Below are 14,710 nucleotides of genomic sequence, written 5' to 3'. Positions count from 1 at the left end.
TAAACCAAGAGAAAATGAAGAAAGATCACTCAATTCCTGGGCTTGTGTTTGTGTGTTAGCGCTGGCCTTCGCATAATTCCCTTCCAAAGGGGTGAGACATTTGTTTTTGTTACTTATATTGCTAAGATTTATTGACTTGTAAAAAAAAAAAAGAACTTGTCCCTTTCCACTTTGGTCATGGTGGCTTCCATCCCAGACATAATAAACAAACATGCAGAATTTCCAACACAACAAAAGTGGAGGCATTCATTAGGTCCTGGGGATACAGGATACTGCCACTGGGAAGTTGCCCTGTGCTGTGACCTTGTAAATTTCTGAGCCAACAACACCCGTCAAGTCGTAATGGTGTGACACAGGTACGCTTCTGGAGTTCACTGGAAACTATCCATGTTGCTACTTTTACACAGTTGGAATGGAACAGGAATGGTTGGAGGTGCCGGAGGACAGCAGAAAACCGCAGGTGAGAAGCGGATAAAACTTTCAGAAACAGGTCAATGCAAATAGTGAGATAATCTGAATTGGGTGCAGCACCTGGAGCAGTGGAAATATTAAAACAGCTCTCGGTAACCTTTCGACCATAAAATTATGATTCCAAACTCAGTAAAGCGGTAGATAAAGGATTAATGGTAATTAATGTAAAATGACGGAATGGAACCCAATAAGTAACCTCGATGAAAGACGAAGTGATAAAAGCGTTGAACGTTATTGTCGTAGCAAACTTGTAGCAAGCTCAGGTTACCTAGAGCTGCTTTAAATTAAGGGGGGGGAAAAGGCCAGTTGAGTGTGTTCAGGAAACAAACTTCTAATTCTCTGATGTCAGTCACAAGCAAGAAGGTTCCCACATCCGTAACACAATGTTAGGGACAGATACATTACTTCAGCTGTGCATATTTTTCACTGTTTTTCTCTGTATCACTGGTTTTTGTCATTTACCCAAATTTACTTAATTCTTAAGTTTTTGTAAGACATGCTCATTTCACTTAGTATTTCAATTTTTATAGGCTCTTGTTCACTTATTTCTATTTTTATAGGCTCTTGTTTATTTACTTTTTTACTTCATACTGTTTTGCACTATTTTAGGTTATTTTTATATGCTCTGTTCACTTTATTCTTGTTTGCCCTATCTTCTTTGCTGTTGTAACACCTAAATTTCCCCGTCGTGGGACGAATAAAGGTTTATCTTATCTTATCTTATCTTATCTTATTTCACTCAATAATTAATTTTGTCCTTAATAATCTAATACCAGAATACACACCTGAAACCAATCTACAAAAATCACTTCCCAAGTCGTTCGATTATAAAATAAGTAGATTGCAGTCACAAAGACTAGAAATACTGCTGCTGATTTTTTTTTTTTTTTTTTTGCACCTACATATTAAAAGAACAGAATATTAATGTGGGTTCAGAGTACAAACGAATGGGCAATTGGTCAGACCAAAAACCACAATTTCATATTTATATTGTGTCATGTGTCATTTTCTTATACCTCTGAAAATGGATGATCAGGAACGGTTCGTATCAGTTCAGGATCCAGCGGGTGAGTTCTCTGAACTCAGCTTATCAGTCGAACTCTGAGATTCATTGCTGTTGTCTGACACTGAATTCAAGAGCGCAGCTTTTATTCTGTACGTTGTAATCAGTGTTGTTGGGATTACTCCATAAAAGTAATGCGACTACTGATTTCTCCACAATAAAGTAATCTAATTACTTCTTTAACTGCTTTGTTTCAAAAGTAATCAATTACTAATTACTCATGACTTTTGTTAAAAAAATAAAATAAATAAAGTAACAGTTGCTCAGTACTTTGGAATGGACTTTATTAAAGTGCAAATTTTGTAATTCCAAATATTGCCTCTGTCCTTTTCACATGAATGAATGTTTGCTGTCTGAACACAAACTGCACAAACTGAAGATTTGGGAAAAGTAACAAAATGGTTCCTTGATAAAGTAATTATGATATAATTACCAGATTTGCCACAGTAATCTGGTTACATTACTCCGTTACTCAAAAAGTAGTTAACTACAGTCGTGGATTACTTAGTAATAGATTACTCACCAACACTGGTTGTAATCACAGTGTAGGAGCCAGATTGCTCTTCTTTCTTTAAACAATCAATTCAATTCTGTGTCCGTGCATTGTACACATTTGTGGCGACAGGTGACAGACTGTTCAGGCTTGTGGTTTTTTTCTATCTGTCGTTCAGTAAACCTCTGGCCAACACAATTCATGTGAACTAGCGTGGAAAGCATGGCATGCGGTGTCTCTATGTCATGACCAACGGTGCTCCCCGATGGAGCCAGGTAGAAAGTGGGTCACTTGTACCTGTTTGTAGCGTATTGCACTTGGTGCCCAACCCATCCCGCCAACCAGGGCAAGGTCACGCCCTCTCCTTGGGACCCGTTCTTCCAACTCCTCATGCGTCTTGACCCTCCCCTCATCTTAAAAGGTGTCACAGAGAGCGGCCTTGTTCCAGCCCCTTGCTTCTTTCCACCCAGTCCCCCCCTCAAAAATCCCAGATATCCCTGCAATTTCCGGTGCAATGTTTATTTGGCAGAATGAGTGCTCGGGGGGTGGGGGGGGAGGGGGGGTGGCGGACGAGCAAGCTGTATTGAGAAAGAGCCTCACTCACAAACAGTTTGGGCTGCACTGGAAGGTAAACATGTACAGGAGGGGTGTGTGAGGCCAGTGGTAAAAGAACTGAGGCCTGTATGTTCTGGTCTGGTCCACCTCAACAGGGCACACAGAGCAGCGCTCTGTTCGCTGCCCAACTGCCTCGGCCCAACAAACATCCTTCTGCCACCACTTGTCTGTTCCAGAGACGGCACACTTTTGCTGGTAAGCTGAGGATATAACACAGAAAGAGAGAGAAAAAAAAAACCTTCAGCAGACAATCCCAAAATAAACAAGCTACAAAACGCAGTAACAACTGAGAAAGTAAGACACTTTTGACAACATAAACAAACGTGACCAGTCTGAAAGTGTGCTTCTCCTTCTTCCTACGTTACGCTCTGCACTGTATGACATTTCATTGCACCTGTTTTCATATAAATCTCCTTGTAGAGACCGTTTGTCTCTTTGGCTGAGGAAATTCCAAAAAGTATCAACTCAGTGATTTATGCTTGCCTTTTAACTACATATGTTCACTGGTTTAACACTAAATGTGACACCTTGATTTTATTTGATCTTTTATACCTTAATATTTTCATAAAAACATCTAGTTATCACTTTTCTATTTTTTTATTGAAAGTATATAATTTTTTTCTATTGTTATTTTTCTTACTATTCAGTCTTGTAAATTTTAAACCTAAAGTTTGTCTTGCTTTGAAATTGTTTTTCTATATTCACCCTTTTGTTAAACTTAAACTATGTGTATGGATTTGTTTTATAAAAATACAATTTTATTCAAATCAGAGAAAATATATCTATTTATAATTTCGTATGATTGACTTCTCTGGGGGTCGCCAACAAAGATAAATATGAAATAATGGCTCAGATTGACTGTAATTCGTCAGCCTTTATGCAGTGTTGAAAAGAGCTCCACCTCTTTCGGAAAATGACGCGCTGGGTCAAACCTACTTCCAACACTTTCTCCCCCTGCAGCATGGGATGCCTTTGAAGGCATTTCTTGACCATCCATTTCATGTTTGTAAAAGCTAACCAAAGGCCCATTCATGTAAACTGATGGCAAATGTCCTCACGGAAAAGCAAAAGACGCCTTTAAATCTTGAAAATGATATGGATGAGCTATAATCCAACAGACAGGCAAATGTCACTTTATCTCAGAGGTAAGTGGCATACAGCAAAGCCCCTAAATGCTTTGAACTTGACTTTATTGTATTTAATTAAGCACACATTTTTCTTGATCGTTACATGGAACGTGAAGACGGCAGTTGTGAAAAATTAACATTGTGACAATGCGGAACAAACAGACCCAAAGAGTTACTTTAAGTCGCACTTTAAGACACGTGGACAGCATTTTGGCAGTCTGCCACATTTTGACAGTAAGTCTTACAGAAAGTATATGGTTTCAGAACTTTATATGAGGTGCTATGCTGTGCTGTTGATGAGACAACAACAACAAAACAATCTGGCACCACTTTCTATTTTTGATGAGACCCTGAAACAAAAATAGTGACTTATTTCTATTTTAATGTAATTGTGTTGAAATAAATGGAATGAACTGCTGCAACTGTTGAATATTGAAATAAAATGCTAGATCGGATGAACTATTGCAACATATTAAAATAAAATAAAACATCAGCATAATTCCATCTCATCTCGTTATCACAGTGTAATGCCGTGTTGTCTTGGCATAAAAGTGTAATTTACTTGAACATTAAAAAGTTTACAGCAACATCTTGAGTCGCAGATCTGGTCAAGATTTTGTCATTGACATTTTTTCTGCTTTGAGTTTTAAATGGAATACATAATCTCAATATATAAAACATCAACCTTTCAAGCAATCTAAGTTCAAATCTGGAATAATAGAAAGGAATCTCGAGGGGAAGTGGAAAATTCCCTCGGTTTGATTTTGATTGATTTTGGGTTTAGAACCACAGACCAGAGACTCCGCATAATGAGCGAACTCAGTGGCTGCTGAAACCTCCCCTGCCACTGGGGGGCCTCCAACGGTAATCTGTTTTGAGTGTCACCCATAGACTACCATGCGGTCTGACCACAAACAGAGAAATTCAATGTTTTTGCCACATAAGTTTTATCAAGTAAGCAGTGAAAAATAAAGTTCAACTAAAGTTTAAGTTAAGGTTTTAAGGGTGTAATGGAAAATAAGTGTTCTTGTATTATTCTTTTATTCTGTTTAGCTTATGTTATCCATACACTCATTTCTAGTGCATGTAGCCTGTTGAGCTCACAAGTATAACGATGAGACCATCGCCCGTTTGACCTCGAGTGGGGCACATGATGGTCAGATGTCCCTGTCTTTTATCCCCGTATGAGTCCTTTGTATAATAATTAGTGTTGAGAGTCAACCATGTGACAATGTTATTTTATTCTATGCACAATGCCATTTATGATGAATTCTCGGTGAAATGTGGAATGTGGAAGAGAGCGCTTCTGTGCAAGCAAACACAGCAGCTCTGCCAACATCAGTCTGAGTAACTGAGGGCAGGTTAATGACGGAAAACCCAGAAAGTCCCATGTGAGCATGAAAAATGAGGACGAAGAGGATTTTAGGATTTCCCCTAAATATTTTTTTTCCATATTCAGTAAACATGTTTCACAACATTCAAAAGTAAATGCAAAAAGGACACACACACACACACACACACACACACACACACACACACACACACACACACACACACACACACACACACAACGTTGATATGCTTAAGTTGGGTAAGTGTCACGTATATAATTATATCTTCTACTACGGGCACTACTGAGGCTACAGCATACGTTCATTGTGGCCACATGATGGCGCTGCTTTATGCCACTTCTGCCCGGCAGAGGTTGAAAAGGGGGCCGGGCCTACACCGCGTCAAACCGGAAGTACCTCATTGGTACGCAAGGCCAAGATCATCGCTAGCTAAGTGATAAGGTAAACACCGACACTGATCAATTTATCTAACCCGAATTTCGGTGTCCTGTCTGGAACACCCAATTGCTTGGTTGGAATGTGTTTTGTTCGAGTGTGTGGTGTTTTCTGAAAGTAAGGAAGGGATCAGAGAGAAGGTTAGAGGAGGAGGACGAAGAGGGCAAAGTCATACGTAACGAATGTTATGTTGCTAAAGAAGCTCTCTGAAAGTGAGGGTCGACTTGGGGAGCTGATTAGACCCCATGTAGGAAAGGTTAGAGGGGTGCTGGCTGTTTGAAACGCGTGAAACAATCGTACTGTGGCAGTTCTTCGGTTTTGTTTTGTTTGTTTGTTTTTTCAAATTTCATTTTGTAGGTAGTTTGTAAATCGCAATATTTCCGCAACACGTTGGCATTACTTGCGTCAGTATCAATCAGCATAGCGTATTTATTGCATTTAAAAAATGTAAGTAAATTTGTAATGAACGTAGAGCGATGTTGGTTTTCTAGCCGTAGTATTTGTCACCCTTTTTTTAAGGAATAGCAACATTTCTTTTACATTTATAAAACCCCATGGTATCAATTGGCGTGTTGCACAATATCGCGTTTTAGATACGTAAAAAAAAAAATAGATAAATGACAACGCAGGTCATATATTTATAATCAAACTTTATTTATTAAGCACGTTTGAAAAATAACACAACGTAAGTACAAAATGATTCATATACATACTTTACCTGTAATGCGCACACAGACAGCACAGTCCATCTTCCAACAATCATGAATTTAAATAAAGAAAAAATAGCATTATTATAACTGCAAATTATTTGCAGTGGCTTTTTTTTTTTTTTTTAACTAACAAACAAGTCAGACTGGATAATTTCCTACAGCATATTCGGAGCAATTGTGGGTTTAGTGTATTCAAACAGTTGTTTCATTGTGAGTTATTAGATAAATTGTTTTTGATGACATGACATGTACACAAAAATGACTTCGCCCACCCACTTACTTGCCTGAGAGTGTGGCTGCTGTGCTTACTTGCTGACCAGGTTCCTTACGGCATGCATGGAACAGTAGCATTGTCATTTTCTCTTTTGTCACTGACCTAGATGGCTCACAGACTGCTACTACGCAGAATCTGCACAGTCGGTGTGAAAGATGTCCGTGGCCTCTCAGCGTCCACCACCAGGGCGGCGTCGTCTTGTTTCTCCACCGCCGTGCAGTCCGCCGCTCCTCGGGTCTCCTTCCTCTCTGCTTCACGCACCCTGCCCCGCAGTCTTCCTCACACGTCACGCAGACAAGTCTCCTTCAACGTTCAGGACCAAGAGGACTTCACAGAGAGGGTCATCAATAGCCAACTGCCTGTGCTGATCGACTTCCATGCACAGTGAGTACTGGGGGAAGGTAACAGGTGGCTTGTAGGCATCTTGTGCTGGGCTACAGTCGGGTCAAATCAGGGGGTGCACAAGTCGCTCTCTTCATTTCTCAAGGTTTGTGGTTTTTAAGGTGGGAGATGCTGTGCTGTTGTTCCAGTGCCGACCTAAGGGGAAATGATTTTACTCTGACTGACCTGTCTACTTAAGTGGCTGTGAATGTTCACATGGGTATATATATATATAGTTTTTAAATATATGCACAGATCTGAGAAGCCCACACTTGACTTGTGAGAGCATCTACAGTGTCAGTAACCACTACAGTCATCTCTTTAGATTAGTGACTGTCAATGAAATCCAAAAATCATATTGACGGAGGCTCATTAAATGCTGTATTGAATAAGATAAAAATGAATATTGAAATAGTAAAATGTCACGTGGTTGGTACAAAGTTAAAACTATTTAGATAAATGTAGATGGATGAATTGGCTAAATTGGCGTCCTACCATTTACATTCAATTCATGCACCAACAATTTTACTGTCTATGTTGCAGTTGCACCACAAATAATCAATAGTATATTTCAAGGAATTGTTACATTTTATTTACTCTATGGGCTATGTTTTGAGCCTTCAATAATGTACTAAATATGTTTTCCGGAAAACTGTTCAATTAAATAATGTAGTTACCGTAAGTGTGTGTGTGTGTGTGTGTGTGTGTGTGTGTGTGTGTGTGTGTGTGTGTGTGTGTGTGTGTGTGTGTGTGTGTGTGTGTGTGTGTGTGTGTGTGTGTGTGTGTGTGTGTGTGTTGCCAGAAGGTGCAGTTTGGTCTATAAAGTAATATAAGCTAAGCAGAAGATTTGCAAAACGTCTGATGCTGTGCTATCTGTAACTGTATTCTGAAGCCTTGACCATAAATATGGAATTTAGCTTGAAGTGTGGAGCCATAGTATTATGGATAAACAATAAGAAATGAATACGAACTCAATAATCCAATCTCGGTAGATGCTTTATGTGCAAAGACAAATCTTAATTTTTAGTTCTGCCTTTCAGCGAGTTGATCCTTGTGTGTGGTGATACAACTTTAACTTTTGTAGCAGGCAGGGTTTGGGTGTGTGTACCTGTATTTATGGTTACTTATGACTGTATGCATACACTGCCTGTAGAAGCAGTTGTCTTGATACACGTCTTGTTCTTCTTGCCAGATGGTGCGGTCCTTGCCAGATCCTCGGGCCGAGGTTGGAGAAGGCTATTGCCAAACAGAAAGGCCGTGTTGCCATGGCGAAAGTTGACATAGACGATCATACAGACCTGGCTATTGAATATGGGGTGAGTTACATTTTTTTTATTACTATTTTGCAAGGTTTCTTTTGTCCCAAGAGTTACAAATAGTAGTGAAAACAATTGTCTTTCAAATCTGTAATCAGCCCAAGACTAAAATCTGCAGCGTCTACGGTTGTTTAATAGCCAGCGTGTCGCCTCGCCTCCAGGTGTCTGCTGTTCCAACGGTAATTGCTATGCGTGGAGGTGACGTCGTCGACCAGTTTGTGGGGATCAAGGACGACGATGAACTGGACTCGTTTGTCAGCAAGGTCATCGGGCAGTAATTCCGCTGTCCCCGACCTGACCTGACGCCGACCACCGTTTGTGTGTTATTGGGGCGCCATCGGCAGCGCTCGGCTGTCACTGTGAGCCCGTTAGCCAACGGCCAACCCATTAATAGACCCCGTGCTGCGCAGTTTCAGCTGGCAAACATTCAAATGCTCACACACATCTGAAGACACCCTGCGCCCACTGTTTTTCCATCATGTAGTTGGGGTGTGGGGGGGTGTGCCTACATCAAGCTTTTTTAGGTTCTACCAATCTTCTTTTTTTTCCTTTTTTTTTTCTGCCGAGGTTAAGTTTCTCTTTTATAATATGACAACTTTGCGGCCGTCTTCTTGCTGTCACAGCAGCCGAACCCAGTGTATGACAGTTAAATGTGAAAGTCTGTGGAATGGAAAAACACACCTCTGTACTGCACTTGTACTTTAAAATAAGGGATGAACATGATTAGGCCTTAGCGGTGAAGAGCCTGAAATATAAACCAGACGATATTGAATGACTTCCGTGACTGTGTAACTGTAGTTCTTGTTTATGTCCGCAAGGTGGTGGTATTTTACAACAGCTGAAGCGACGTCAGTTTACACCATTATGCCTAATACAAAGAGGAAGAAAGTTGGTGTCTTTGGTTTGTTCTGGGATCAAACGTGTCATTGAGGTTAGCGGGAAACTATAAACACCGTCTAATGCATCTAAACATGAGGATTGAGGCGCTTGAATTTTAACACACACACACACACCCACACACACTTTTAATAAGGTTGTTCACCCACAAGCAATAGGACACATTTTTGCTTCCCCCGGTATAGCTGTTCTGTCAAGATATAGCTAGCGGGACATCAGCCATTGAAACATAATCTGAACAAATGTCTGAACTGTTGCAAGTTTGAAAAACTAGGCACCACGTCGCTCCCGGCGTCTCAAGAGCAAGCAAAGGGACAGCGGTGAGGAAAAACAGCAATTGCAACGTCTCTCTCCAGAAACGGTGACCCAGTTACTATAGATAACTGACATTATGGCGAGCAGCATAAGAGATTCTTTCACAGATGTTCATTGAGCTACTTAATAAGACTGCTAAAGGCAAGACCATGCACTGATGAAGACAGTTGAGCTGCTGTTTAGTGATAACTTCTTATAAGACATTAGAGAATTAAGTTGACCTTAAGTTAACCTCTCAATAAGATTGCATTAGGATCAGCTGAACATTTCAGTGTTTCATCGCACACTTGAACGTCTAAAAACAATCATGCGTTTAACATTATTACCCGCAAAGTAATTCCAAAATAAACTTGTCTATTTCCTGGAACTCTTCAATAATTGAGTTTTATAATCAGCCTTTCAGTAAGAAAACCGCAAGAATAAAGTTTGTTTTGACTGGAGTTGGATTGCGGGTCTGGAATCAAAACACACTGTCCCAGTATAACCTGTTTCAGTTTTGCTGTGTGTTGCTTTGTGTGTGTGTCGGATTTTATTTCCATCTATCCCCATTAGAACGTTTGCTAATTGAGGTCAAACAAGGTTGCTAATAATAGAAGAGCACCTGCAGTCGGACAGCCTGTCATTTCATCACCTTTGCTTCTCTCAGGACTTTCAGATAGACGTTGCCAACTGCATCCGCGTGCCCGTGCGTCACGAGATTATTAGATTACTTTAATAATCCTGCACTGGAAATGGCAATTACAGCAGCCGTGGATTTATTGATTTCTCACACAGAACCCATAAGTGGCAGCTGTGTGCGAGCTCTGCTGATCGTGCACAAATCGGTCAATATTTGCACTCGGAGCAATCCTGGTTTGGGTTAGATTGGCGTTTCTCAACTGGTGGGTCGCGGCCCACTTTCGGGTCGCTAGGCTGTTTTGATTGGGTCGCGGGTAGTTTCCCTGTTCTTTTTGTTTTTTAAGAGCTTTTAACATATATACGTGTGTGTGTGTGTGTGTGTGTGTGTGTGTGTGTGTGTGTGTGTGTGTACAGTATGTATGTGTATATATGTACATATATATATATATATATATATATAGAGAGAGAGAGAGAGAGAGAGAGAGAACTGACATTTATTTTGCAATTCTATTGAATTCCATGATTTCAACAATTTATCTAGTAGACATGATAGAAATTGGGCTAGCATTTTTTTTTGTTTGTTTGTTTTTTGCGTGGAATAAATTTGGGTCGCAATTTCATGAGAAGAAGAAAAAAAAAGTGGGTCCTTAGACTCCACCAGTTGAGAACCACCGGATTAGATCATCGTTTTTGAAGAGGTGGGTGGGTGGGGGGGAATTCCATGGCCATTACGTCAGCAGGTACGAGACAAAGCGAGTGATCTAAACGCACCGACACGATGGCTGTGCGCTGAGATGAAAGGCATTCCTGCATAGTTGGGTTAAACACACTGGGCCAATCTGAACCTCCTCCTGTCTCAAACATGTCTGCTCCTTAATGGTGCGTGACCGCCTCCGCCTGCTGCACCACCACCACCACCACCACCACCGGCCTCCTCGCGACTCGCGCTCATGATCGCCGCGGCAGCAGAGCGGAGAGGTGACCAGATGACGGTGCACTCCAAAGGTTCAAGTACAACTCGTAACCCTACACCTCTTCCGCCAGGAACAATAGACCACACCTCCGCCGCCCAGCCGGCAGTCTCTCTCTTTCTTACTCAACCACTCTTGTGACCATATAAGGCAAAAAAAAGACAGGGCAAGCCAGCTTCCCAGCAAGTCGGCTGCTGCTGCTGCCGCCGCCGCTGCTGCTGCTGCTGCTGCTGAGCAAACATGACGAGAGGCAGGGCCGAGCTTCTGACTTTCTCTGAGCATGAAGCTGTTAATGTTAGCCGCCGTGTGCTCTATTGAAACTACCTTGTCTCACATCCAAATGTCTGTGAAGAGAGTGTGTGTGTGTGTGTGTGTGTGTGTGTGTGTGTGTGTGTGTGTGTGTCTGTGTGTCTGTGTGTCTGTGTGTGTCTGTGCGTGCCCCTGATAACGCCGGGGACCAGCCAGAGTCGTGTTTGGAGTTAGTACACGGCAGTATTTATGTGTGAAACACACGCTGCCCTCTCTCTTCTACCTTGTTAACCCCCCCCCCCCTCCCCCTCCTCACCTCTGTCCCGGGCAAATACCAGCCTGAAAACGCGCACAAGGCGGCCACTGTCCCTGTTCGCATTGTGCTATAAGAAACAAAAAAACACGCACGTCTGACCCAGTGACTTAATATTGGTTGGAAAGCTCACATGCGTGCGGTGAATGTAGTGCTACGGGCAAAGGGACACTTCACCAGAAAGAAGAAATAGAACGTCTCCGTGTATTTAAACTTTACCCCACATTCCAGAGTTTTGTGAGTCAACATGTGTCTTATCAGCCCTTCCTGTGCACTAATTGCCGAGGAAGGGAGCAGGAAACTGGGAGACTCGGTGACAGCACAGGATAATCGCTGGGTCTTAAATACTCGCGACGCAATGTTATTTTTAACGCGAGGATGCACACCAGCGTTCTGTGTGTGAGTGTTCACACTGACTGCTTTTTGGTATTAACATAGTGTGGGAATGGTTGGACGTTGCATAAGTGCTCGTGGCAGGGATCCACACTTGACTGGGTTGGAAAGATTTTCATTGCAATAAGCGGCGAGCACACTCCAGCGTGCGCTGCGGGTTTTTGTTCATTGTGTGCTCGAGGCGCGAGGATCTGGGGGGTGAACCAGGAGTGCGTCACAGTCCACAGAATGAATTGAACTTTTTTTTTTTTTAATGCACAAGTGCACAGCCACTCTCTGCAAGAGTGGCCTGATGAGGTCGTATGCCACCCTAATAGTGTGCGGACAATGAATGGCTTCCTTTCTTTTTGACTGGATGATATAATGACACTACACACCCTAAATTACAGACACACCCTGCTGCCATTACAACCAGCGCAGGGGAAAAAAAAAAAAAAGAGAGAGTCCAGGTCATGGCAAAAAGGAAATCGAGAGGCTGTCGGGGGGGAGGGAGCTGGTGAGGTCAGAAGTGCCCATATTTGGTAATTAGTGCCTGGCTTTTCAATTCCACGTTTCTTTTATGTGCAGTTAAGCACAGATGTGTGGGTTTTTTTATTTGATTTTTTTTTTTTTTTTTTGGGGGGGGGGGCAGTTGCTGTTCTTTTTGTTTCTGTGATTCTGTTGATGTCTGATCGACCTCAGCATGTCTTTGTGTTCCTGAAACAGCTCTATTTCGAATCCTCCTCCTGCGCTTTGGTCTCTGTCTGTGTTTTCTTCCCACCTTGACACGTCTGCGCTTTGTCAGCATCTGGTGCTGCTCAAGCGCTGACAGCGTGACCTCTGACCCCCCGGTTGAAATATCGGATATTTCCCATCCATTCCAAAGAGGGAGTGAGGGTGAGATTTATTGAATTTTCCAGAGAGGCATGCTGAACATGCAGTGTTTTGCTCTGCAAACATGTGATGGCCAGCTGCTAAAAACATATGAAAACATACGGACACATTCCAGTCATAATGGCACATACGGGCCGTAAATCACACACTCAACATAAAATGTGTCTTTCTCAAGTTTGTCCCTAGATGCCAGCCATACCTAAGAGCCGCGCTTTGATTTGGCTTCACCGTGTGAGATCCTGACAGCTTTAATGTTGCAATTTTTCATCTGTTTTTGTTGAACGCCGAACGTCACTGGGGCCTTGTATAAATTTTCTGCCTGCGATTTGACATCACTTCCAAAGTCTGGGAGGAAAAACAAAACAACAACACAGCTCACTTGTGTGACAAAAGACTTTGCAATTCCCAGAAACCAGATGTTTTCAACTGCGGTACCCCAAGAGTACAGCCAGAGGACCAGCGTTGCGCCACAAACAAAGTTCCATCTGGTTTTATTACATTGATCAGCCATCTCTCCAGTGTTGGAGTGCATTTTGCACTGTGGGAGTTCAGGTAGGCAAAGAAATAAAGACAATAGGGTCGGTATAATATACTGTTGTACATAAGGATAAAAAAGTGTATTCTTATGAAACATTTCTGACCGGGTGTAATTATTACATAATGTGTAGGCATTACATAAGTGACATTAATCCACCACAGTATTTGTTCAAAGTTTTTAATTTAAAAAAAAGTGAAACGTTTATGAACAACAGTGTATCCCTGTACCTTCGCATCAACCCCAACTTGTACATTTGAAATGAGTTCAGACATTAAGGACATTGTAATTCCACATCAAATGTAGTTTGGCATGTTTACGGTTATTATCTTCATTATCATTACTACTACAACTACCACTACTAGTAGTATAATTTAGTTTAAGTGTCAGTTTGACGGTGATTTAATGAACATGTATCTGCACTACTTGTGGCAGAGGAGTCATTCCAGGAGGTAACTTAAGCATTAAGAGATTAAATATCAAAAATAATTATACAAGAGGATAAGAAGAGCAAGAGCAATACAAGCCTTGGCTCAGTAAACTAGAAAGGAAGAAGCAAAGAAGGGAAAGAAAGAAAGAAAGAAAGAAAGAAAGAAAGAAAGAAAGAAAGAAAGAAAAACATATTTAACAGAAATAAGTATGACGTATACAGGCACACATGTTGACACACATTAACTGTTTTTAAACTAATACATAAAAATGAATACATCATACATTCAGCGTTTGGGCTAACTTTAACCAGTCACATGTTCCCAGTCATGTCCCCTGTACCCTCATATTAATGATTATACACCACATGTGGTGTATAAAAACTAAACTGTTAAAAAAAAAAAAAAGAAAAAAAAAAAGAAAGAAAAAAAAATATATATATATATATATAGAGAGAGAGAGAGATAGATAGATATGTACTTTTTTTCCACCAAAAATGTAAGTTTTGCATTTCAAATTTTTCATGAATTCGTCGAGCTGCTTTTTTCTCACAACCTTACGCGTTCCATTGAGTGCCTGGCGGTGATGGAATCAGTCTTGTGAAACGGCATACGGCATGTCATGTCTGTTTCATATATGATGTCGTGACTGTGATCAAAGACGAGTCAGAGAACAGCTGCTCTCCCTGTCTGCTATTGTGCCCTCTGTGATTGTGCTGCGCGAAGTGGCTCAAACTGTGCATGATGCAGCAGTCAGAATGACGTGAGATCATTAGCAATCAACCTATTCAAGCTGCGTTCTTCTTATTCTTCTCACTGCACTTGCAGCAGAGGTTTCATTTCACCATCAATCATTTTAGTCTGCATTCCCCGGTTTTGCT

The 14,710-nt window shown here is 41.4% G+C and overlaps 1 protein-coding gene and 2 long non-coding RNA genes across 3 annotated transcripts; 2 read left to right on the top strand and 1 right to left on the bottom strand.

Annotated features, from left to right (window-relative positions):
- Positions 1 to 2,567: 2,567 nt before the first annotated feature.
- Positions 2,568 to 3,730, bottom strand: LOC142892186 (uncharacterized). Its single transcript, XR_012927380.1, has 2 exons — positions 3,544 to 3,730; positions 2,568 to 2,842 (listed from the first exon to the last, which is right to left on the bottom strand). It is a non-coding gene; the product is annotated as an uncharacterized LOC142892186 (long non-coding RNA).
- A 1,723-nt stretch (positions 3,731 to 5,453) lies between these two features.
- Positions 5,454 to 9,125, top strand: txn2 (thioredoxin 2). Its single transcript, XM_076032621.1, has 4 exons — positions 5,454 to 5,562; positions 6,647 to 6,924; positions 8,114 to 8,237; positions 8,399 to 9,125. The coding sequence occupies exons 2-4, from the start codon at positions 6,647 to 6,649 to the stop codon at positions 8,513 to 8,515; spliced, it is 519 nt and encodes a 172-aa protein (XP_075888736.1). The 5' UTR covers positions 5,454 to 5,562; the 3' UTR covers positions 8,516 to 9,125.
- A 1,401-nt stretch (positions 9,126 to 10,526) lies between these two features.
- LOC142892439 (uncharacterized) lies at positions 10,527 to 13,942 on the top strand. Its single transcript, XR_012927423.1, has 2 exons — positions 10,527 to 11,072; positions 12,699 to 13,942. It is a non-coding gene; the product is annotated as an uncharacterized LOC142892439 (long non-coding RNA).
- Positions 13,943 to 14,710: the final 768 nt, after the last annotated feature.

The sequence above is a fragment of the Nelusetta ayraudi genome, unplaced genomic scaffold, assembly GCF_046127955.1.
Source record: "Nelusetta ayraudi isolate G7.1 ecotype Tasmania unplaced genomic scaffold, CSIRO-AGI_Nayr_v1 ptg000034l, whole genome shotgun sequence".
Lineage (NCBI taxonomy): Eukaryota > Metazoa > Chordata > Actinopteri > Tetraodontiformes > Monacanthidae > Nelusetta > Nelusetta ayraudi.
The sequence above is the reverse complement of the archived record's forward strand: the minus strand, read 5'-3'. Positions and strand labels throughout refer to the sequence as shown.